The 14,906-nt window shown below is 50.4% G+C and overlaps 7 protein-coding genes across 7 annotated transcripts; 3 read left to right on the forward strand and 4 right to left on the reverse strand.

Annotated features, from left to right (window-relative positions):
- Positions 1–46: 46 nt before the first annotated feature.
- Positions 47–760, forward strand: ASPVEDRAFT_134045 (aminoglycoside phosphotransferase family protein; the record flags this gene model as incomplete). Its single annotated transcript, XM_040807087.1, has 1 exon — positions 47–760. The coding sequence occupies one exon, from the start codon at positions 47–49 to the stop codon at positions 758–760; it is 714 nt and encodes a 237-aa protein (XP_040668961.1).
- Positions 761–1,731: 971 nt separating this feature from the next.
- Positions 1,732–2,138, reverse strand: ASPVEDRAFT_133623 (guanine nucleotide-binding protein subunit gamma; the record flags this gene model as incomplete). Its single annotated transcript, XM_040807052.1, has 3 exons — positions 1,732–1,794; positions 1,862–1,919; positions 1,987–2,138. The coding sequence occupies 3 exons, from the start codon at positions 2,136–2,138 to the stop codon at positions 1,732–1,734; spliced, it is 273 nt and encodes a 90-aa protein (XP_040668962.1).
- A 1,514-nt stretch (positions 2,139–3,652) lies between these two features.
- On the forward strand, positions 3,653–6,952 carry tif32 (putative eukaryotic translation initiation factor 3 subunit EifCa; the record flags this gene model as incomplete). Its single annotated transcript, XM_040810264.1, has 3 exons — positions 3,653–3,694; positions 3,775–3,999; positions 4,070–6,952. 3 exons carry the CDS (start codon positions 3,653–3,655, stop codon positions 6,950–6,952), a joined length of 3,150 nt encoding a protein of 1,049 aa, XP_040668963.1.
- Positions 6,953–8,029: 1,077 nt separating this feature from the next.
- On the reverse strand, positions 8,030–9,538 carry ASPVEDRAFT_72930 (uncharacterized protein; the record flags this gene model as incomplete). The annotated part of the gene is made up of 2 exons (XM_040816180.1): positions 8,672–9,538; positions 8,030–8,600 (listed from the first exon to the last, which is right to left on the reverse strand). Exons 1-2 carry the CDS (start codon positions 9,361–9,363, stop codon positions 8,030–8,032), a joined length of 1,263 nt encoding a protein of 420 aa, XP_040668964.1. The 5' UTR covers positions 9,364–9,538.
- A 2-nt stretch (positions 9,539–9,540) lies between these two features.
- Positions 9,541–10,958, forward strand: ASPVEDRAFT_42708 (peptide alpha-N-acetyltransferase complex B subunit NAT3). The gene is made up of 4 exons (XM_040812646.1): positions 9,541–9,568; positions 9,625–10,032; positions 10,110–10,341; positions 10,407–10,958. The coding sequence occupies exons 2-4, from the start codon at positions 9,864–9,866 to the stop codon at positions 10,576–10,578; spliced, it is 573 nt and encodes a 190-aa protein (XP_040668965.1). The 5' UTR covers positions 9,541–9,568; positions 9,625–9,863; the 3' UTR covers positions 10,579–10,958.
- Positions 10,959–10,975: 17 nt separating this feature from the next.
- Positions 10,976–12,354, reverse strand: ASPVEDRAFT_133930 (MCT family MFS transporter; the record flags this gene model as incomplete). Its single annotated transcript, XM_040807075.1, has 2 exons — positions 10,976–12,104; positions 12,167–12,354. 2 exons carry the CDS (start codon positions 12,352–12,354, stop codon positions 10,976–10,978), a joined length of 1,317 nt encoding a protein of 438 aa, XP_040668966.1.
- A 1,355-nt stretch (positions 12,355–13,709) lies between these two features.
- Positions 13,710–14,815, reverse strand: ASPVEDRAFT_42709 (DNA-directed RNA polymerase core subunit RPO26). Its single transcript, XM_040812647.1, has 4 exons — positions 14,665–14,815; positions 14,235–14,528; positions 14,040–14,159; positions 13,710–13,963 (listed from the first exon to the last, which is right to left on the reverse strand). The coding sequence occupies exons 1-4, from the start codon at positions 14,697–14,699 to the stop codon at positions 13,930–13,932; spliced, it is 483 nt and encodes a 160-aa protein (XP_040668967.1). The 5' UTR covers positions 14,700–14,815; the 3' UTR covers positions 13,710–13,929.
- Between the last annotated feature and the right edge of the window lie 91 nt (positions 14,816–14,906).

The raw sequence follows: 14,906 nt of genomic DNA on the forward strand, positions 1-14,906 counted from the left end.
TAAACAATGGGTGCTGAAAGAGGAGGATCGCTTTGGGGCGCACGAAATGATCCACGTTTACAAAGTCGACCCGAAAACAGTCGTTAAACTAATCGAGCCCCCGCGCCTAGCAGAGGCAGAAACACTGCGATTCATCCGCGCGAAGACTTCCATCCCCGTCCCGGAAGTGTATGATGCCTATATTGACGAATCGATTGATCGCGGGGTAATTGTCATGGAATACATTGAGGGCGACGTGCTCCGGGACGTATGGGACGATATGGCCGACGATGAGCAGGAGGGAGTCATATCCCAGCTCCGTGGACACATGGAGGAGTTACGCGGTATCAAAGGAGACTTTATCGGATCTATCGACAGAACAGCATGCGAAGATCCAATATTCACGAGCGAACTGGGAATGTTCGGGCCTTATGCCAATGAGAATGAGTTCCTCGAGGGTGTTGTTCGCGCGATGGAAAATGCACTGGGGGGCCCGTGGGTTCGCCAGACAGCCGGGTTTTTGCGCGCACTCCCGCGCCATCAGATTGTTATGACACATGCGGATTTGACGCCGAGGAACCTGTTAGTTAAGGAAGGCAAGGTTACTGGTATTATTGATTGGGAAATGGCGGGCTTCTTCCCAGAATTTTGGGAATATACGAAAGCGCTGTGCTATCCGGACTGGGAGAGCAGATGGTATAGTGAGAATGCAGTAGAAAGGATATTACTTTCTTATCCGCTCGAGCATGCGGTCATGATCCACGTTTATAATATTGCTTAGAAACATGTCGACAATGCCGTGAGACGGTGTATGCAGATATATAGAGCAGTAATAGGTCGGCGCTTGGAAGTAGAGCGGGAACTGTTGATAGTGGCCAACCATCTACAAGAAGGACAAGGTTGCGGTTTCTGTGTCAAGTGATGCAAAAAATGGCCCAGATGTAGCTGGGTGGGTGGTGTTTGAGCCTCAAAGCGCGGAGGTTTGAGGCTGAGGGGTATCTCGACGGACATGCTTTAGGTTCCTTAAGGTGAGCCGTACTACATACCTGCGCTTATTGATCGAAATAGTGTACGGTACTTACGTCGTGTCTGTGTACACGGTGTATTACGGTTGCGCTCCTGCATTAGATGATTCTTAGTTTCAGTAGATAGGTAGTAGCAGCTATTCAAGACCCGGTGAATCTAATTTACAAAAATCGGGTTGCAACAAAATCGAGATCAAGACGCTGAAACGACACCATCCTGCAGGCTTGCTATACGTTTCGTTTTGGAATCCGTAGAACCCCCATTCACACCTCGACAAAGGAAATAGCGAAAAGGAAAAGGAAACACAGATAAACTGGGTAATAGTGGTTAAAAAAAAAGGAAAGAAAAAAAAAAGGCTTTGACCAAAGAAGCGAAGAAGGAAAAAAGAGAATAACACGATCAAGGCTATCTTGCGAGACAATAATCATCGATAGTAATCCAGTTGGTTAGGCAAGGCGACATAGTCTCGGCTCGTCAACATTTCCGAAGGGCGTGCAAGTCCAGCGCGCGCGCTCCGGTTGGCTCTAGGGCCATGAAAATGTCAATTCGATTGCCATAGTTTCGTGTGATACAAGGCGTGAGTAGGCGACCTGCATTCGTAGTGTGCGAGATCGAAGACAAGGAATTAGAGAAATAGAAAGGTTTAAGTTCGTAGCGGCGGGGGATATCAATGTCCATCAACGCGCGATAGGTCTGCTTAGGACCGTAGTTTGAGTCATGAGGCCATTACATGATCGTACAGCAACCTCCCTGCTGTTGAGGAGCGTACGGGTCTTCACGCTTGTCAACCTGAGGCAAGGGTTAGCAAGAAAATAAAAAAGGGGATAATTGCTCGCTGTGAGTGCCAGTAACATACTTGTCCCCATACCGATGGTACCATAAAGTCACGAGTGTTGTTGCAGTAGTTGATAAGCCTAGCAAAAAGTAATGCGATGAGCGACTGCGACGACGACCAGTGGTGAGCGAGCTGTTGGAACTTACGACATGGCAGCTTCTGACACCTTAACTCGGGGGCGATCGAGGTCCTCCTTTAGACGGGCATTGAGCTCTGTCAGCCGTCGGTACTTCAGATCGGCCACACTCTGCTTCTTGTTCTTCACGTCCCCTCCAGATCGAAGCTCGTAGGTAGGCATTTTTTGTGCTAGATGGCCGTCGTGAGGGCGCGAAATGAACTCGTCTTAAAATCCCGGTATGCGACAGCACGGGTCAGGGGCGAAAGGCGACTGAAGAGCTGAGGTCGTCACGGTTCGCCAATTGGTTTTGCGCTGCCGGGGTGAAAGGCGTAGGGGGGTTGTCGAGACGGAGGTCGGACGCGAGGCTGGGGGGAAAGGAGAGTGAGAGGATTAGTGTCAGGGAGCGAACGGAGGTTGAATTGGGATTATTCAGAGGTGAAGAGAAGAAAGATAAAGAAAGCGACTAGAAAGCGAAAAGAAGAAATGGAAGGTCGATTTGGACGAAGACGAAGAGAGCGACAGAAAGAGCGAGAGAGACGACCCAAGACTGGCACTCGGACTGAACGGGATGAACCAGGGTGGACAGTGGAGGGTGATGGTGATGATTATGAGAGAGCACCCGTATTATTACCGGACGACGGGGGCTATTTTACCACACGGGCCGCAGAGGGGCACACTGTCTCCCTCTTCACTGTGTGTAACATTGTATTCGCGTTTCACGTAATTTAATAGAGTGTGCTAGCCTCCACCGGCTTAACTTTGAGTCCCCCTGAATCTTCTATCCAACCGACCGAAGGAAGGGGATGTTCAACGGTCGACGATCGGCACTTCATCAGTATGCTAAGTATCTCTATTGCTTACTATAATATGATGGCCTCACCCACGGAGACTTACCCGTTGAACCATGACCTCTCGACTTGCCAAAACACTGCTGGAGAAGCTATGGCTGTGTGGAGTGAGTGATTCCCCGAGCCAAACTTACGAGTTTTACCATACCGTGACCGGCGTTTCAGTCATCTCACGTGATCTTGAAGAGCACCTCTGTGGCATTTGAGGCAAGAGTCCACTCGAGACATCACAATCTGTCATCCGGCGATGCGGGATGCATTTATATACAGCTGATAGATCGCTTAGGTGATACATAAATACTGTGTTCCGTAGTGGAATTGAGAGCAGAAAGAGTTGGTTGGCCGGGTCTCGGGATAGTCGGTTGTATACTTACAGCCCCTTGAAAGTTCTGATGCACGGATTGGAATCTGGCCTGATCACCAACGAAGCACAGATAGACCCCTTAATAAATTATTTCTACGGCCGTATCAAGAAAACTTTGGAGCCTCAGGATCATAAATACATGATAAGAGTGTCTGAGCGTTGCGAGTCTTTATAGTCTCCCTCACGTGATGTGATCGCTTAACCCAAACAGGGAAGGGAAGCAACTTTGCGTGGGTTGGTTTTTTTCTGGCTCTCGCACAACCACCGACGCCTCCCCTCCCACCTGTCCTCGCCGACCGTCGCGTGGCAGCATCATTCAAATAGGGATTTTCGGCTGTCGACTCTCGCTGCCCGCCCTCCGCTGCGCATCTTCGACTCGATTTGCGCCTATCCCTCGTCGAGGTTCACCCATAAACAAGGCTTGTGTGCCGTCCGTGCCCTATCGAGATAATACCTAGCCATCGCTTATTACATCGCCCACCATGCCGCCTCCACCGCATATCAAGCCTGAGAATGTCCTGAAAGTAGGTTGCCTTTGTGGATTTTGGGATGAAGCAAGGGTTTTTATTGTCCATATCGGTTCTAACGCGGATTTTGCCTATAGAGGGCTCAGGAACTTATCGCTGTGGGCCAGGCTCCGGCCGCCCTGACCGTCCTCCACGAACATGTTACCTCCAAGCGGACGCGGAGCAGCCCGATTGCTTCTCTCGAACCGGTTATGCTTCTTTTCGTTGAACTTTGTGTCGACCTCCGGAAAGGCAAAGCTGCCAAGGATGGCCTGTATCAGTACAAGAACATCGCCCAGAACACAAACGTGGGAACTATCGAGGTACGTAGATAGCCACGAATTATTTTAGCGGATGTGGATGTGCGGGATTCTAATGGTATTTGTGGTGCAGGTTGTTCTTAAGAAGTTCATCGAGCTTGCGGAGAAGAAGGTGACGGAAGCCCAAACCAAGGCCGATGAGATTCAGTCCTCCCTCGAGTCAGCGGCACCCTCTTCCAATGTCGAAGATTTGGAAGCCATCGAAACCCCCGAGACTATCCTTCTTGCTACCGTTTCTGGCGAACAATCCCGTGACCGCACTGACCGAGCTGTTGTTACCCCATGGCTCAAGTTTTTGTGGGAGACGTACCGAACTGTTCTGGAGATCCTGAAGAACAACGCTCGCTTGGAAGTTATGTACCAGACCACCGCTCTGCAAGCTTTCCAGTTCTGCTTTAAGTATACGCGCAAGACAGAGTTCCGCAGACTCTGCGAGCTTCTTCGCAACCATGTTCAGAATGCCGCCAAGTATTCTGCCCAGATGCACGCCATCAACCTCAGCGACCCCGATACCCTGCAACGCCACCTGGACACCCGTTTCCAGCAGTTGAACGTCGCCGTTGACTTGGAACTCTGGCAGGAGGCTTTCCGCAGCATCGAGGATATCCACACCCTTCTCAGCCTCAGCAAGCGTCCCGCAAAGAACGTTATGATGGCCAACTACTACGAGAAGCTTGCTCGGATCTTCCTTGTTAGCGAGAACTACCTTTTCCACGCTGCTGCTTGGAGCCGTTACTACAACCTCCTCCGTCAATCTGCGGTCACCCTCTCCGCCAACCAGGGCTCCAAGAAGGACCACCCTTCAGTTTCGGAGGGCGACATGACCAAGGCCGCTTCATTCGTTCTTCTTTCTGCCCTCTCCATCCCAGTTATCAGCACATCTCGCTCTCGAGGTGCGCTAATTGATGTGGACGAGGTCCGCAAGAACAAGAACACTCGCCTCACCAACTTACTTGGCATGGCACAGGGTCCCACCCGTGGTGTTCTCTTCAGGGATGCCTTGAACAAGGGCATGCTCAAGCGTGCTCGCCCTGAGATCCGTGACCTCTACAACATTCTTGAAGTTGACTTCCACCCCCTGTCTATCTGCAAGAAGGTTACCCCCATCCTTAAGCAGATTGGTGCGGATCCCGAGATGGAGAAATACGTTGGACCTTTGCAGCAGGTCATTCTCACTCGCCTCTTCCAGCAGCTGTCTCAGGTCTATGAGTCCGTTTCGCTCAAGTTCGTCTACGAATTGGCTCAGTTCCCTGATCCTTTCCAGATCACTCCATCCATGATCGAGAAGTTCATCATGAACGGCTGCAAGAAGGGTGACCTTGCTATCCGCGTGGACCACATCTCTGGTGTTCTTACCTTCGATACTGACGTTTTCTCCTCGGCCAAGGCTTTGCACTCTGGAAGCGCGGCCGGATCTGCGGAAAGTGAACTCGGCTCCGTGCAGCGTCTGCAAAACACCCCTGCCGAAATTGCTCGTCTGCAGCTCACCCGTTTGGCCAAGACCCTACACATCTCATGTGTGTATGTTGACCCCACTTACAACGAGTCTCGTCTCCAGGCCAAGCAGACTGCTCTTGCACGTGCTGCGGCTGGTGCTGCCAAGGAGCATGAAGACACTCTGGAGCGCCGTGTTGTCATTGAAAAGAAGAAGGAGGCCGCCACCGATGCCCTGCAGCGCAAGCAAAGAGAAGAGGAAACCCGCAAGCGCCTCCGCACACAGCAGCTCCAGGAAGCTGAGAAGCAGCGTCTTGCTGAGGAACAGCGCGAGCGTGAGCTGAAGCGTATCAAGGATGAGCAAGACCGTATCCGCCAGCAAGAACTCAAGAAGCAGCTCGAAGAGCTGAAGACCGGCGTTAAGGGCATCGACATTAGCGAAATCGATCTTGAAGATCTCGATGCTAACCGTCTTCGTGCCATGAAGCTTGCACAGCTCGAGAAGGAGAAGAACGAACTTAACGACCGCGTTCGCACCACTGGCAAGCGTATCGACCATCTGGAGCGTGCCTTCCGCCGTGAGGAGTTGAAGCATGTCTCTGAAGACTATGAGGCCCAGAAGAAGCGCGACATGGAGTCCTATGAGCACCAGAAGGCTGAGACTCTGGCTGAGTCCGAGGCTAGACACAAGGAAGCCGTCGCTCTGAAGCACCGCCTCAGCCGCCTGGTACCCCAGTTCAGCAACTTCCGCAAGGAAGTCTCAGAGAAGCGCCACGAAGAGTTTGAGAAGCGCCGCAAGGCAGCTGAGAGAGAGTTCGAGGCTAAGAAGAAGCAGCGTGTCAAGGATGTCCAGGAGCGCAGGCGCCGCGAGAAGATCGAGCGCGAGAACGCCGAACGCGCCCAGAAGGAGGAAGAAGAGCGTGCTAGACGCGAGGAGGAGGAGACAGCCGCCAGGGAGGCCGAGCGCCGCCGTGTCTTGGCTGAAGAAAAGGCCAAGCGTGAAGAAGAGAGAGCGTGCGTACCCCACACCCCAAAGAACCTATTTCAAGTATATATTGCTGACTCAAATCATAGGAAAATGGATGAAATTGCCGCCCGGCAAAGACAGCGTGAGGAGGAAGCAGAGGCTCGCCTTTTGGCGAAGAAGTCTGGCGCTCCAGAGCCTCCTACCCGCGCAGAACCCACCGAACGTACCGCGCCTCGTCTTAATCTTGCTCCTCGCACTGGTGGCGGTCCTAGCTGGAGAGAGCGTCAAGCTGCCAAGGAGGCTTCTGGTGTCCCCGATGAGGCACCCAAGGAGCCCGAGGCCCCCAGACGATCCGGCTACGTGCCGCCTCACCTTCGTGGTGGCTCCGACGCGCCCCCTCCCTCGTCCGGTCGTTACGTTCCTCCCCAGCGTTCCTCCCAACCTCCCTCTCGCACAGAACCCTCAAAGTCTTCGTCCGATAAGGCCGAAGAACCCAAGCCCGCTGGCAGTGGTGGAAAGTGGGTTCCCAGGTGGAAGCAGCAGCAGAACCAGTAAAGTATCAACCAGCTGTTTCTGGAAACAAAATCTGTGTCTGAAAAACAAATGGGCGTGTGAAAAATATCCTTTTTCCTTATAACTCTCTCCCGTACCTGTATCCTCTCCATACCTCACTCAACCAGCATTGCTCCCGCTCCGTACAGTTTAACTGTGTCTCTCCGACCTCCTCTCTCTTCTTTTTGCGTGTCTACTTGTGAGCCAAGCAGACTGTACAGATCTAGCTAGAGTCTCTCTTCGGGCAATGATGGTTTTTGTTGAAATGCATTATGTCTTTCTTCTCATAAAGGACGTTTCTGTTTCTCTTTTCTCATCTTTCATCATCTCTTTCATGTCTGTCAGGTAGGTATAGTTGGATGAATAATGCCATGACTTGCGAGTCCTGTTTCACTTAACGAAGTTCAATCTATTTATCTGTACATGTTGTATGTTACATGTCGCTCCCTATCTACGTATTTTCCAGAACAGTGTCATGTAGTTTTGAGTCGTGTTTCCATATAAATATCATTTGATTCGTCAATAACCCAGTTAAAACGCACCTTGAGGATTGCTTCTCGGCTATACGCACCGCCCATAACCAACACAGAGCCAAGTGACATCTACGAAAATGGACCGAAAAGGCTTTTTAGGGACATGAGAAATACAAGCCCTCGCTCCTTGACCGAAAGGAAAGAGACATGAGTGTGTAGCATGGGAGTCTCCGGTTAGCCCGGCCAGCGAGCATATGATACTTGGAAAAGAAACGTGTAAGGAAAGACAATCTAGAGATATGTAAGGAAATAGATAGACCGTGGGTCAAAGAACGACATGACAGCCACGTCATGCATAGGGAGATAGATAGATAGGCAGATAGACTCGTAAGGTCAACCAGATGCAAAAGAAATCTATATACAGGTAGAAAAGGAGAAAAAGAAAGCCAGCCATAAATGAGCAAAATATGGTTCGATTGGATGCAAATTGGGGGATATTCTTCGTGTTGAATTGATGGACAAATAAAAAAAGAAATCTTTGGGGTACTTGTGTGATCTCGTCAGATAGGGAACTCTATAGGGAAAATGTAATGAGAGAAACTTCCGCCTAAGCCGCAACAGCCTCTGTGCTGGCTGCAGCACCGAAGAGCTTCTCCCTCCACTCTCCGCAGACTGCCTCGAAGCCACTGACAACATCTCCGCATTCGCGGCCAGCTTCGCGCTCCTTCAATCGGCGATCCCAGTCACCTTTTTCGATCCACCGGGTCCCTTCCTCACGACCTTCTTCCTCGCGGCGAAGGTCTGCGACGAGTTCCCGGGCAGAACGGAGCCGCCGAGAGGCAGTTGATGTGAGCTGGCGGGATTCATAGAGCGTATCGCTCAGGCCGCGGAGGGAGAGCGTTATGTCGGAGGTTTGTGAGATTAGGGTCTGGAGGGAAGTGAGTGGATTGGCGGTGGAGGACTGTGGGGTATTTGATGGCGAGTTGTGATGTTGTTGTTCTGGGAAAGGGTACGGGAGGTTGGGTAGGAGACCCTCATCGATTAGAGGGATAAGAGCTTCGATGGTCTCTTCAGAGAGGAGCGGGAATGGAGCGAAAAGAAGAGGGTGAGTGAGGTTCTGGACGGTACGAGTTTGGTGAGTAAGGTACGATGTGATCGAAGAGTGTGCGGTAATGAGCCTAGATAGATTATCAGCAGGAATTCTTCAAAGTGGGACACATGCATGCCATAAAGAAAAACCAGGGCATACCTCATAGCATTATTTTCAATCCCACTCTGTGCTCCCAGATCTTGAAGCGCTGTAACCGCACGGTCAATGACATGGTCATTTTCACTTCCATTATTTTCTAGCCCCCGTCGAGCAAGGCTTTCAATCTCCGCAATCTGGCTCTCCAGCGCAGGCGACATATCCGCCACTTCCTCGAGATCCGAGTCGTTTCCATAGTCTGAGCCATCATATTGCGATTCGTATCTACGGTGTCGATTGTTCCCGTTTCGTACTTTTGGCCTGGGAGGTTGCAATGAATCACGACCAGAAGAATAGCTGGGCGAAGGTGTTCTCGTTCTTATGGGTTCCAACGGTTGTGAATCAGATGGTGCAGCCTCTTGCCCGGAGGCGTATCCATAGCCACTCTCTTCCTCTTCCCAAGCATCGGCCAGCTCATCCGCAAGGTTTCCCAGGCCACCACTTGCTTCCGTGGTTGCTCCAAAGTCTCCGGACATTCTGGCGGATCCGTTGACGCTTTGCGCGTATTGTTGACGGGGGGTAACAGGGGAAGGTGGGCCGGATAAGCGTGGGCTGAGCGGCGACCTGGGAGAGTTTGAAGAGTAACCATTTGGCGCATAACCATCAGGCGACATAGGATCTGTGTCCATGTTTGATGACCGACTGCGACTGTGGCGGTGAGATAACCTTAAGGGTGAAGGTGGGTTGGACGGCATGCTGGAGGTGGTGAGGTAGGTTATAAGCCCTCCCGACGACCCAGAACTAAGCTCTTTATCTGGCGTTGTCAAAGAATTATTTCTAAGCGCTTGGCCTGTATTTGTCCGTATTGCTTGTCCGGTAACTGTTTGGGGGGATTTTCAATCGAGTCTCAAAGGTCGTAAACAGACGATGACAGGGGTTCGCTGGAGCGTGCAAACGGGGGGCAGCCACGGAATCTCTGAAACGCACAGACAAAGTCAGGGGTCAAACACACAAAGTGCACAGTAAATTAACAACACTTACCAGCATACAGCAGTCTGCCAACAGCTTCAGATCCAGAGAGTGCGTAAAAGAGTTATGGGAGAAGTTGATTTGATCAGCGGGCGTGGATTTCCCGTGACCGCCGAAACCCCAATCGAGTAAGTCCCTCATTTCGACACTTTTCCCCCGCTTCAACTTTATCAAACGTTATCGAGCAACCACCACGACTCAATTGCTGTCTCGACAACCCGGAATCATGTCGTCAATTCGCCGGATGTCCCCAACGGACCTCTTCTCTCTTAACCTGACGAATCTCGATCCCCTAACCGAAAACTACGACCTGGGCTTCTACCTGAACTATTTGATGCGATGGCCGTCCCTCTTCAGTAGCGTGCAGGATCGCAGGGAGGGAATCGCCGGATACAGTGTGTGAACCTTTACCATTTCAAAACCGGGACTAGGTCTTCTTCAAGCAACTGCTAACACCAAACCCACTTTGCAGTAATGGGCAAGCTCGAAGAACAACACCCCTCCATGAAACATTCAGAACATTACACGCCGTGGCACGGCCATATCACTGTTTTGACAGTTGCACCTGCATGGCGACGTCTTGGCCATGCGCGCCGTCTCACGGAACGCCTAGAACAGGGATCGGATATCAACAATGCTTGGTTTGTGGATCTATACGTGCGCGCAGGGAATAAAGTTGCAGTGGATATGTATAAGGGAATGGGGTATGTTTCTGGCATTTCATTTCATCTGGGGTATGTTATACTGATATCATTTCTTTTGCGACTAGGTACTCCGTATTCCGGCGTGTCGTCAATTACTACAGCGATGATCCGACGGGGATGTCAGAATCGGGAGAGGATGCGTACGATATGCGGAAGCCTTGTAGCCGGGATAAGAAATTGGAGCATATTCGAGAGAATGGGGAAAATTTCCCTGTTAGTCCGGAGCATGTTTCTTAGCTTCGGTTCGAAGTGATTTAGCATTCTGGTGTTTGGGATTTGCGTCTTCCCTGTTTACCAGTTGTTTTATCTGGCAGTTGATATCCAAATGTACTGTTTTAAACGTTTATTTGAAGAGACATGGCAAAATGTATAGGATATTTGCTAATTAATAGGTGCTATGTCCGATGCCTTTTTAATCTATAATGCCTATATATGGCTCGCTCTATAATGCACTTTTAACACCAACCCTAGATCTGCGTTGCTCTTTTAAAATAAGACCACGTTTCGTGATACAATACGCCATGTCGAAAAAATGGGCTTATGGAATTGCCGAATAAATGTTGGAAAATTAATGTTGCATGCAAGCGGAAACACTCCAACGAGATATAATCCCATGGCCGCGACCGGATTCACCTCATGCTCGAACGACAAGCTTCAGACCTGTGCGAGAAAACCTGACTCCTGCAAATATAGCAACGGCCACACTCAAGGCGCATCCCGTAAATAGTTGGACGCCCAAATAGCTATTTGAATGGTTCAAAATTGCACCTCCAATCGGAGTCCCGATCAATAATGCGATGGATGTAATCGCAAAAACCATGCCCATGCGGGTTCCGAGCTCTCGCATGTCCTTGGTTAACGAAGCCATCACCACGGGTGGCAGTGAGACGAAACCGCCGGAGAAGATTCCGTACAGGACGGACAAGACGATAATCCCAGGGACGGTGTGGACGCCAATCCAGACAAACGAGAGAATGGCAGTGATGCAAGCGGCGGGGGTGAGCATGTTTAGTGGGCCTGTGTGGTCTGCAATGAAGTTAGGCATGATTCGCCCAAAGGTGGATCCTGCGTTGAGCATCGAAAGAAGGTAGAAACCTAGATTGCCGTCCACTATACCGGTATCGATGGCATAGGATTGGACGTAGAAGAGGAAGTTGTAGAAGCCTAGGAATCCCATGAACATGCCGATGGAGAAGAGCACGAAAAGGGGTTCTTTGAAGGCGCCGAGCTGGAGCAGCTTACGCTTCTCCGTTGGGTAGAAACGCATGCGCATGATAGAGAATGAGATGAGGCACGTCCCAAAGGCGAGAAAGCCTATTGCGCGGGTCGCCCAGTGAAAGCCAACCTTCTTCTGCAATTGGTTGAACATGATCGGGTATATAACTCCCCCGATGCTGCTTCCAGAGGCTGCAATACCGTTCGCAAGCCCTCTCTTCGCCTTGAAGTATTGAGGTAGGATCGCAACTGCTGGGACGAACATACAACCGGCGGCTAAACCGATACAGATTCCCTGGGCCAAGATAAAATGCCAGTACTGTGACGAAATACTAACCATCATTAGGCCGAATGGTAACACGATGGTACCGAACCCGAGAAGCGCACGGAAATACCCAGCATCAAAAAGAGGACCTGTGATGACACCGACCAGCATAAGAAGGAAGGACTGCAGCGAACCAATCCACGCTACGGTTGACGACGGCACATCGGATAGGATATTCTGCTCATAATATGTCTGATACACACCCCATGTGTTCACCACACCCCTATACAACGGTTAGTGTCGGGTATTTTATTGGAGTTGGATGTTGCGTGACTCGAGACGCACCATGAGTTGAAGAAGAGGAAAAAGGATCCCACAACTTGCAGCCAGGCTGTTAAACCAGTATCAAATGTCGGCTCTGGCTTCTCCTCAGCTGGTCGAGCCGGTGCTGGAGTAGGAGTAGGAGTTTCGCCATCTTGACCACCTTCCAAAGCGTTTACTGTCTTCTCTTGTGCGCCAACATCTGTACCCATTTCCACACTGGAAGATATAGTATGCGACACGGCGAATAAAGTGTGAAGAGTCCAGCGGTAGGTATCTTGTGGTGAGTGCGCTTGAAATCACCGTCGGAGAACCTCAGTGAGCGGTGATAGGAGTCACTCAAAACTCGATAAAACGAGGAGAGCCAAAGTGGAGGGGCGACGAAATTTATAGATCCAGAAGACTCTTTCATGATTCGAGGCGATCCTTGTAAATTTACTTAATTATTTAGCAGACGGGGCCCACTCCCAGGCTAAGCTCGAGTAGTATAGGAGTCTGCCGCCGGGGGAAAGATCCACTACGAATCCATGGGCTGAACCGAAGGTCCCTCGAAGGTCTGATTCGCCTTGACTTCCAAGTCGGATTCGACCGCGCCCTGTTCCATCGGACATATGGACCAAGGGCCGCTCTGTGCGCTCGGAGTTGAAACCCTCTCCCGGAACTCCAGTTTAAAACTTCATATGATTCAAGTCATATCTGGGCCATCAGCATGTCAACATTTTAGCTGGCTGACGCTTGTCGGCACTTTTCAGGAGACACAAAGCCGAGAACTGAAAGAAACTTTATCCATTAAGTGCCAATGTGACGCCCACTCGCGTTGCCGAAGATGAATAATGTGTTCTTTGACCTGCATAAGGAATCTGAGCCAAAGATGATGGATTAGTGGAAAACCTAGCTGCAAATGCCGTGCCGATTTATCCAGCGGGGGAGAAAGTAGTGGTTAGTAATACGAATACGCCATGGAGAAGTACGTACTTGACCAATGTATTTGATAATTCATTGACGAGCTTCCCCGCCCTCTTTCGCAAGATAATCATGGCATGAAAACATTCCCAGATAGTTCATGTATCCCCGCAGCCGGAACTTCAGTAGTGTGACTGTGTGAGTCGGCGCTGGACAGCAAGCAGTCGGCATTCGATGATCGATCCCGAACTTTTTATCTCCGAGACTCCGACGCGCCACGTGACGGGCGTTATAGATCAGACGGACACGCAAGGAACCAAAATGCTTGACTGGTTATCAATCAAGATCTGCGCAATTTGAAGTCTGATTCGAGTGTGAATATGGCCGCACCCATCACATGTCTCGAAGAAAATGCGGTTTGTGAGTTATAGATCATCATGGCTTCCGATGGTTGGCAGCAACCTTGAAAGAAGTGCGAGCTGTGCAAGATATCGCAGACGCTAGCAGCTGTACCACCAGTCTTTTCAGTCAACCTGTTATGGGATAGTTATGACTGGGGCGCTATGCCAGCTAGTGCCCCCAGATGATATCGGCCCCATGTCGAGATGAGTCTGGTATACACCAGGAGCTTACTCCGTACACGATATAGATATACAATCCGAAATCTCAATACAAACTTTCCTCTTTTGAATTTTTTTCTTCTGAATATTTACTAACAAGATTTGAGTGTTTTTGTTTATTTTCCCTTTGCAGGACTCGACCGATTGGCCGTCGCCCGTGTCCTACTCCTGAACTCCAAACGCTATGCGGAAATTGGGAAAGTTCAACCAGAAAGACAATAACAAGAAGCGAAGCCCATTTTCAGATACAAGCTCATCAATATATTATAGTAGTTCTTCGCATGTCCAATCCTCATACCTTTATCGAATGAGTCAATATATGAACTGAACCGACCCAACCACGGAAGGAGCGATGCGAGCAGGGTATCACTTACGTTCCATCCGGCAAATACCTCCTCACAATAAGAGGGATCTTCTTCTGGGCCAACTCTTTGATGGCAATCTGCAGCGGATCCGTCTCTCCCTCGAGGTCTACAAGCACTGGCGCATTGAGACTGATAACATGTCAGTCAGGGACATCGACTCTTAGACTCTCCTGGCCTTTGTTCGAGTATATAGGTCAAACGAACCTTATTTGCAAAGCTCTTGTACCCAGAACACGGGCCCTCTCATATTTGGTCATGTATGGAGTTGTCGTGCGCTCCTCGTTGGGAATCTTTTTCGCCCGCGCCTGTTCGACCACTTTCCCCGAATACCCTGCATTCGGGTCACCTGAGACCACAACACGATCGCCGTTCACAGCGGGTGCATAGGACCCGTCGTCGTAACCCTCCGCGCCATTCTCGCCGCCCTCGGCGTCCTCAGGGTTGAGGAAGTCTTCGGGCTCAATATCATCATAGTCCTGACCGGGCTCGTAGTCATAGCTGTCGTACAGAGCATGTTAGCATACCATATTATTCTCAGGCAATGCAGCAGCGGGCGACAAAATGGGTTCCGTCATCAATCCTTCTTTGAGCCCCCGGGTCCCTATTCAAAAGCTAAAACACATGGTGTTCTTACGTTTCTTCAGCTTCGTTCTCGCCGTAGTCGGACATTGTGGTAAGTCGAGTTTGATTGAGCTCGAAGAACTGGCGCACAACAGGAAGGCAAGAAGTGAAGAACAGGCGTGGCAGCAGGTGTTCTTTCTTTCAAAGATTTCATTCAAGTAAATCGCAACTTCACAAAAGGCGGCGGAAAAGTTCCTGATGCCACTAGCCTATTTCGGGTATAGCTATCTCACCGCCTTTTCCGCTTTTTGGCAA

The sequence above is a fragment of the Aspergillus versicolor genome (genome assembly GCF_001890125.1).
Source record: "Aspergillus versicolor CBS 583.65 unplaced genomic scaffold ASPVEscaffold_6, whole genome shotgun sequence".
In the NCBI taxonomy this organism is placed as follows: domain Eukaryota; kingdom Fungi; phylum Ascomycota; class Eurotiomycetes; order Eurotiales; family Aspergillaceae; genus Aspergillus; species Aspergillus versicolor.